Here is an 8,641-nt window from a genome sequence, read left to right on the forward strand (position 1 = left end):
TGAGCCGGCATGGACCCAACGGGCGTGAGTTTGTTTTGTCTGAGTGAGGTGCCATCTGAGAGCAATCTGTAAAGATGACAGTTTAGGGAACCTGACAGGGGCAGTTCCACTCTGTCCCTGGGCCACCAGGGGCTGGAATCGTCTCTGTGGTATTCAACGGTAGCCATGAGGGGCTGGTAGAGGCCTCTGCTTTCCAAACGGGGAACTCTCGCCCGGGCTTCTCTGTGCTTCAGACAGATGCTCATTTTCTCATTCACCCAACAATTACGGAACAACTACCAGGCAGTGGGACGATGAAGCCGGCGTCGCTATCTGATGTTCTTGCACAAATGCCAGAGCACAAACACGCAAACCAAATAATTACAGATTATGGTCTGCTGGGGGAAGATGGCATATTGAACAATGCATATCATTTCACTCCCTCCCAAACCTCAATACGTCAGGAAAGGGATATTATTTTGAGAGCCTCGAGCGCCGCTGACAGAGAGTGGAGGCGGCAGCTAGGAAGCAGACCAAGTGAAAATGGCTTGATGGGCTCAAGAAAGCTGTGTCCTAGGAGGACAAGAGGGGGCCTGGTGGTATCGTGTGGACTGCTAACCTCAAGGTCAGCAGTTCAAACCCACCAGCCTCCTCGGGAGAAAGACGAGACTTCATAGAGAGTTACAGTCCCGGAAACCCACAGGGACAGTTCTAGCCTATCCTACAGGGCCGCTAGGCATTGGCATCTACTCGATGGCCAAGAGTTTGGTTTGGGTTGAGGAAGGCCAGAGGCAAGAACAAATCGGTAAAGGCTGAGCAATGGAGAGTCCTAAGGACCCCTGGAAATGGGGTGGGGGTGAGGGAAGGGAAAGAGTGGGTGAAATCAGGGCTGTGAAGGCTGTTTGGGAAGCAGGCGACCTCTAAGTCCTTCTCCCCACAGAACCAGGGGCTGGTGACTCTTCCCGCCCAGGCAGAAGCTGCCAGTAGATTCCCTGGAAAGGGCTTCTGAACTGGACGGTCTCCAGACACGGCAGAAGACAGGGTATCATTACTGAAGACAGAGATGCTAAATGAACGGTGCCTCGTGCTGAGACTGGTTCCCAGCCCTGGTGCCTCTGAGAGTTCAAGTTCACTGAGGAGCCACCCCTAGGGGCGATGTCTAGCCTGAGAGGAAAGGGTTGAAGGGACTGAGCTCCTCAATCACGGTCCAGTGACACCAACCTATCATGAAGCCCCCAATGTATGAAAATCTTAACTCAAAAACTTACATGAACAACTGAATATCCACACAAATTTGAGGACATCGTCAGTGAGAGGGGGAAAGAAACCTCAGCAATTTGGAGGACGCGGTATCTGTTATTCAGGGAGCAAAACCAATGAAAAAAATGATTACCAGAGAAAGAAACACAGACACCCACACCATGACTTGGACACAGATATTCATAAGTGCATTATCCGTGATTGCTAACAAATGGAACCAAGCCAAATGTCCACCACTTGGTGCAGGGCCTAAAGAAGTATATGCAATCTCTCCATACAATGGAGCAATAACAAGAAATGAAGTTCAGACACGTAACACAACAAAGATGAACCTTGACAACGTTACTCTGAGTCAAAGAAGCCAGACTCAAATTGCCTGATCCCAATGGTAATGAAATGTAAGAACCAGCAAATGCAGAGATGGAGAGGGGATTCCCGGTTGCTAGGGAGAAGGTATGGAGTCCTGGTGGTGTAATGGTTACGAGTTGGGCTGCTAGCCACAAGGTCAGCAGTTCAAAACCACCACACAGCTCTGTGGGAAAAGAACACAAATGAGGCTTTATACTCGCATGGATTGTTAGTCTTGGAAAGTCACAGGGGCAGCTCTACCCTGTCCTTTGAGTTGCGGTTGAGGGTGGGTGGGCTTAGGAGGTAACAGCTAAGGAGTATGGGAGTTCTTTCTGGGAGGATGTGAATGGTCGAAAGAGGACCGCAATTACGGTGGTTGCACCCCATAAATGCACTAAAGTCACCGAGCTGAGTGTCTCGACTGAATGGGTTTATGGAACTGGAACTGTATCTCACTAAAGAGGTTACAAAAATATTAACTATTTTTGGAAATTAAACCTAAAAGGCGCTATAAAACATACTGTTGAGAATGAAAAAAACAAGCCACAGACGGGGAGAAAGCATGTGCCAAGCCACCTGTGTGACAAAGGACTCACGTATAAGATAGAAAGAGCTCTCGAAGCCCCAACAGTGAAAACACTGAACAATCCAATTAGAAAACAGGCACAAGATAGATTTCACCAGCGAGGATATACAGATGGCAAATTGAGCACGTGGAAAGATGTTTAGTACCACTACCCGTTAGGGAAATACAAATTAAGACTGCGATGAAATATCACTACATACCTATTAAAGCAGCTAAAACACAAAACAGTGACAGTACCAAATGTTGCCAAGGAGATGCAAAACCTGGATCCCTCATCTACTGCTGGCGGGGCTGCGAAATGGCCCAGCCGTTCTAGAAAAGTGTGGCAGAAAAGGAAATTGTTTCAAAAACTAAACACGCACGTCATCGTACAACGCAGCCACCGCACTCCCAGATACCTATTCCAGAGAAGTGAAGCTTCTAGTCCGACACAAACGCCTGCACACAAAGGCATAGTCTTACTGTAACTGCGCCCCACTGGGGACAGCCAGAATGCCCTTCAATAGGTGCACGCTGAAAGCCACTATAGTGTTGGCTCACTGCACGCTGTGACCCAGCCCTAAGAAAGAACGACTGACTCATACGTATGACTCGGATGTGTCTCCGACGGCATCACGTTGAATGGAAAGACCCATCTCTGATGGCCGCATACTGTATGACTTCTCCAATATTCTTGAAGTGACGAAATCGAAGAGCTGGAGACGCATTAGTGGGTGGCGGGTTGGGGACCCAGGGCTGTGGGTATGGCCAGAACCGGGAGATCTTCGTAGTGCCCAGACAGCTCTGCATCTCGATTGTAGTACAGGTGACTACACACATCTACAGAGATGAAAACGTAGAACACACACACACACACACACACACACACACACCTGTCCAAATACCAATATCCTGGTTTAATCTGGTGCTATAGTTACATAAAGGAGCCGCAATGGCACAGTGGGTTACTCGTTGGGCTGCTAACCTCCAGGTCTGTAGTTCGAACCCACCGAGGGAGAAAGACGAAGCTTTCTACTCCCATAGAAACTTACAGTTTGGGAATCTCAGAGGGAATGTAGTTCTACCTTGCCGTACTGGGTCGCTATGAGTTGGAATTGACTGTAGCAGTGAGATTTTGAGTCTGACAGCAATGCAAGAGAACTTTATTGGGGTGGGGAAAGACTCCATAGCACCTCTCTCAACTGTTTTAGCAACTTTTGGTAACTCTCTATTGCAAAAGGCAAGTTTTTAAAAAGGAAACACGAGTATCAAACTGAACTCTTAAAAAACGAAAAAACTCAGTAGAAGACTTGAAAGTCGAAAGCTCGAGGTGTAGACGTCAGAGGGCTCAAAGTTGAGGGCACGGGAGGGTCGGCCACATGGGCACACCATCCGAATCGTGAGTCGAAGGTGGAGAAAACAGGAGAGGGGAAATCATCAACAAAGGAAGCCGTGAAATTGTCCTCAAGTGGAAAGAGCTGAGTTCCGGGGTCCACCAGCTGCCCAGAGAATGAGTGAGAATGGACTCACAGCACGGCTTGTCTTTGTGCAGTGTCACATCACTGGGGAAGAAGAGATGAGTCTACCGGCGCGCTGTGTGTTTTCTTCTAAAGAAACAAAGGAACAGGACGTCTCGGTCTTCTCCACAGCAAGACTGTGGATGTTCTCGCTGATGGTGGAGGCTGCCATGGCAAAGAAGCCACCAGGAAGCCAGGCTGTTGACATGCTTACAACTTCCAGCCATGAATTCCACATCCAACCGAACTCATGGGCAAATAACCAGGTAGGATAAACACATTCGTATGCGTATAGCTAACAGGTTCGGCAATGTGGATTTCCTAAGAGCTCTCTCCAGAAGCTGCTAGTGGTCATGTCTCACCACATCCAGAAGCTGGGCACCTTTGCCTAAGCATAAACTTAGAACTGCACAGGGCATCCCTGTTCCTCTGCCCCTACACGCCTTCATGCTTCCTGTCTTTACCCCATCTGCCTGAGCTCATTAATGGGGCCAGAACCAGTGAGCATCCCAAGCCAGAAACCTAAGCCAAGAATCACATTCTTGTTTCTCCAACCCAATCCAGTCTTGAGCCATGTGTTGCTGCTCCTGGGGGCAGCCAAGTTGATTGGGTCTCATAGCTACCCCATGCAAGAGCCAAAGATGCGTGGGCTCCACGGTCAATGCGCATGGACGCGGCACTCCAGAGATCAAAAGATGCATTGCATTAGGTAAGTGTGCGTGCGGCACCTCTTTAGAGTACTGAAAAGCAGGGATGTTCCTTTAAGGATTAAGGTGCACCTGACCTAAGCCACGGTCCCTTTCAATGGCTTCCCATGTGTGTGAAAGTTGGACACCGAATCCGTGGAAGAATGGATGCGTACGTGGCGAGACTTCTACCACTTCCCCCTTCCACCTCTCCCACAGGCCAACAAAACCAAACATACTTCAGGCAAGCCGAGTCTCCCACTTAGGGACACTATAGGACAGGGTAGATGTGCCCCTGGGAGTTTCCAAGGCTGTAGCTCTTTATGGGATTAAAGAGCTTCACCTTTCGCCCTTGGAGTGGCTAGGGGTTAAGAATGCTGAGCCGCCCTTGGGAGTGGCTAAGGGTTAGGAATGCTGACCTTGTAGTTACCAGCCCAGCTCCTAACCCACGGGGCTACCAGGCTCCCTTCCCATGGCAGCCCTTACTCATTGATCGTGAGCAGCCTCAGCCACCTGGATAAGAAACCATTTACAAGTCCTGCATGAACCTACCAGCTGCTCCCTGGGAGAAAAGATGAGGCTGTCTGCTCCCCTAAAGACTGAGACCCTCGGAAACACCAATGGGCATTTCTTCTCTGTCCTATCGCGCTGCTGTCCGTGGGACCGGGCTCCTTGTCACTGGATTTGGGTTGGGTTGGGTTGGGTTGGGTTCCATCTAAAGGCTAAGGAGGTTACAAGGGACAGAGGCCTTTCTAACTTCACACACGCCTTTGTGGAATCCTGCAGGAAACAAAAGGAACCCTTTTGTGATGCAATGATTAAGTGCTAACCCAAAAGGTCAGGGGTTTGAATCTATCAGCTGTTCCCAGGGAAAAAGACCTGTGAGAAAGACCCCGTAAGGATGGTCGTGTGGCCCTGCAATTCTGACTCATAGCTCCTCTTATAGGACAGAGTCGCTGCACTGCACCACAGCTCCGAGTCCTCTCAGCTTTATGGGAGGGGCCATGGGGGTGCAGCTGCTAACCAACAGGTCAGTGGGTCCAGTCCACCCAACAGCTCCTGGAGAATGATGTGTGATTTTGCTCCCGTGAGGACGATGGCCTAGGAAACTCTATAGGGCGGTCGGTCCTACTCTGTCCTCCAGCGTCGCCTCAAGGCCGAACCCGGTCTTGGGCACACAGCACCAGAACTATCTGGATTTTGCCATTCCCTCGATGTTTCACACCTCCTCCCGGATCTTCCTGGCGAGCTGCCTCCCCTTGCCGCAGCCTTGTCTCCCATCCGGCTCCCAACGGCATGGTCCTCAAGACTGCTCGGCCCTTGTCCCGTCGTCTTTCCAACTCTACCACCGGTTCGAGGTTCATTGAGTATTGGTTGAAATGAAACGGCCCCAAACGCCGCAGGGCAGTGGGGATGAAATCAACACAACAAAATAAACTCACTGCCATCAGATCGTGGGGCAGCTGCTGGTTTCGGACCAAAGACCTTGAGGACCGCGGCCCCAAAGCCTAACCACTAAGCCACGGGGGCTGCTTGGCGATGGGCCCGGGGGCTATAAAGGCCCAAGTGGAGATGGCCTAGCTGGCCCCACTGTCAACTGTCTTGGTCCGCACTTTCCGGCGCTTCCCACAGGCCCACGAGCGGAGCCGTGGCTGCCCAGCGGTCCTAGTGGATTCCGCATTTCCGTGTGGCGACGGGAAGCGCTCTGCGGGCAGGGCAGGTGTCTAGGCGAGCACCGCCCAGGCGGCGACCACCCCGAGGCGCGGTAGCAAGGGCGGGCGATCCCTCGGCCGCAGTCGGCCAGGCCGGCCCCGGCGCCCCGCCCCCGCCGGCCGGCCGGCCCCCCCCTCAGCCCGGCTCCCCGCCTTCCGGAAGTCGCCCGCGGGCCCTGCCCTCCCACGTGGAGCCTTTTCCGGTCCGCCCGCTCCCGCCGGCTCCCGGGCCCGGCGCCGGCCCTCACCTCTGGCTTCCCAATGTGCCTCCGGACGGACATCGTGTCTCCAACCGACTACGCTCAGGGTTCTAGCCTCACCGGCGGCCTCTAGCCCCACTTCCTACCCGCCCCCCCCCTCCGCGGCCTCCCTAGAAGCTGCTCTCCGATTGGCCTGACCTCGCAGGCAGGCCAATGGCGGCCCTGTTTACTGGCCCATTGCAGGGTCCGGGAGACGGAGCCGCCGCTCAATGGTTGCCTAGGGCAACGCGGGACGCCTTTGGCCCGGCCTTTTGTGCTTCGGGCGCGCGCGCTGCGGCTTTTGCGCGGGAGAGGGCGCGGGCCCGGGAGGGGCGAAGCCGAGGGGCGCGGGCTGGCCGGGGGCGCGGGGTTGGGAAGCCCAAACGTCCCCAGCTAATGTGCAGCACAGGCACGGCCCAGTATCCCTTCTCCCCCTCTAAGGCCATTTTAATCAGCCATCTGGGCTGCGCCTGCCACAAAAGAGACAGTATGGGACAGGGTTATTCAACAGGAAGGGAAGTGCGTAGCTTATTATTTTCAGGTTAGGTTAATATGCAAATTATTCAAAATCGCCTGCGTAAATGCAATAATTACTGTTGCCTTAAAAGCTTTCAGGCGAGCTCCAGAACGGCAGCGTTAATTGCAAAGCGCACACACCATTCTGATTTCTCATTCACTTAACAAATATTTAATAAGCACGTTAGGGGGTAAAGCTGCGGCGGGTTTTGTGGAGGATGGGAGGGTGACGAAGACGCAACCCCATCGTCATGGAAACCATTGTGACTCCTGCCACCAGACACCACCTGTTCTTATTCCACATCTGAAAATTAAGTCCTAGCACCTTTGCAAAACAATTACACACACAGTTTGACTTGGCTCCAAAATGTCCCACCAAATCCATCAAAATGATGATTTCTTTTTACCCGGCAAGGGACTATACAATAACCCTTTGTCCTTTACTCTTAAGTTGTTTTCCCAGGAGTGACTAAATGTTGCCCTGAACTGTTGGCCCTCACTGGCCCCATACTTAACAAATACTAGGGTCTGGCCAGGTGATCCATTCAACATGCTGGGGCAACAAGCCTGGACTCTCTGAAAACTCCACCTTGTGCTGTCACACAGCACTGCTTGACCTACCCAAAATCCAAACTCCTTGAGTCGATTCCTACTCCTAGCGACCCCTGTCGGACAGAGTGGAACTGCTCCTGGGGATTTCCAAGGCTGTCACTTGTGACGAGAGTAGAAGGCCTGAATACATTGGAATGGTGATGCTGCAGGATACTACCGAAAGGACCGCAGTCTGCTAAAAAGACGAACCAATCTGTCTTGGAAGAAGTACAGCCAGGGTGATCCTTAGAAGCAAGGATGGCAAGGCTTCCTCGGACATACCTCGGACGTGTGGTCAGGAGAGACCAGTTCCTGGAGAAGGAAATCATGCTTGGTAAAGCAGAGGGGCGGTGAAGGAGAAAGAGGCTCTCAAAAGAGAGGGATTCACAAGTGCCTGGGGAACAATGGACGGAGGCAGAGGCTAGCAAAAACCGATGGATCCCACTTCCACAGCCATCCGGTCGGCTCTGTCTCACAGCAGCCAACAAGACAGAGTAGAACTGCCCCTTTGGGTTTCCAAGAGTAAATCTTCACGAGAGCTGAAAGCCTCATCTTTCTCCTTTGGGACAGGTGGTGGATTTGATCTCCTGACCTTAGCAGTCCAACTGGAATCCACTACACCAGCAGGCTCCCCTTACGACAAGCCAGTGATTGATAAATATGGCAGTCCTTCAAGAAAAGGACTTGATGGAACATGAACAAGCATCTTTCAAGGTGTCATTAGGCAACGGAGAACTATTCCTGAGAGAGAACATTGAAAGGGCAGGTAGGAACTTTGTGAACAATAGAACTGATTTTCAGGGAGGCGTTTATAGAAAAGGCTGGAAAAGATACTTAACAGGAAAACCACCTCTGAAGGATGGAGAGCGGATAATTGTTTTATTCTCTATACTTTTGTATATTTTTGCTGATTTTCTTCAGTGAGCCCAGGTTAATTTTCCACGTTGAGAGTAAACAATTTTCTCTCAGGAAACAGCCACACACTAAAAAGCCATCCTGATGCCCACTTGAGCCTGAACCCCGTGGATGGCCTTTGTCTGGACCAGTTTAGACCGGCAACTGAATCCCAACCTTCCTCCCTCTGCAGGGCCACCACTCCCCGTTCTCTGGCACTTGAGGAAGATGTCTGCAATCAGGGCCGTGATTGCTAAGAGCTTCATGCTTTGTCTGTGAGAGAAGCGGCTCTGATTCTTTTCTCTCCAAGTTCCTACTTCCACTGATTAATCTT

The 8,641-nt window shown here is 51.7% G+C and overlaps 1 protein-coding gene across 2 annotated transcripts in view; it reads right to left on the bottom strand.

Annotated features, from left to right (window-relative positions):
* CEP41 (centrosomal protein 41) overlaps positions 1-6,409 on the bottom strand; it is a 44,900-nt gene extending 38,491 nt beyond the window's left edge. For both annotated transcript variants that reach the window (XM_075558666.1, XM_075558665.1), the window contains exon 1: positions 6,316-6,409. In XM_075558666.1, coding sequence (XP_075414781.1) covers positions 6,316-6,348 — 33 coding nt within the window. In that variant the 5' untranslated portion in view covers positions 6,349-6,409. The remainder of the gene's footprint in view (positions 1-6,315) is intronic.
* Between the last annotated feature and the right edge of the window lie 2,232 nt (positions 6,410-8,641).

Source organism: Tenrec ecaudatus, chromosome 9, assembly GCF_050624435.1.
Source record: "Tenrec ecaudatus isolate mTenEca1 chromosome 9, mTenEca1.hap1, whole genome shotgun sequence".
NCBI classification, from domain to species: Eukaryota; Metazoa; Chordata; class Mammalia; order Afrosoricida; family Tenrecidae; genus Tenrec; species Tenrec ecaudatus.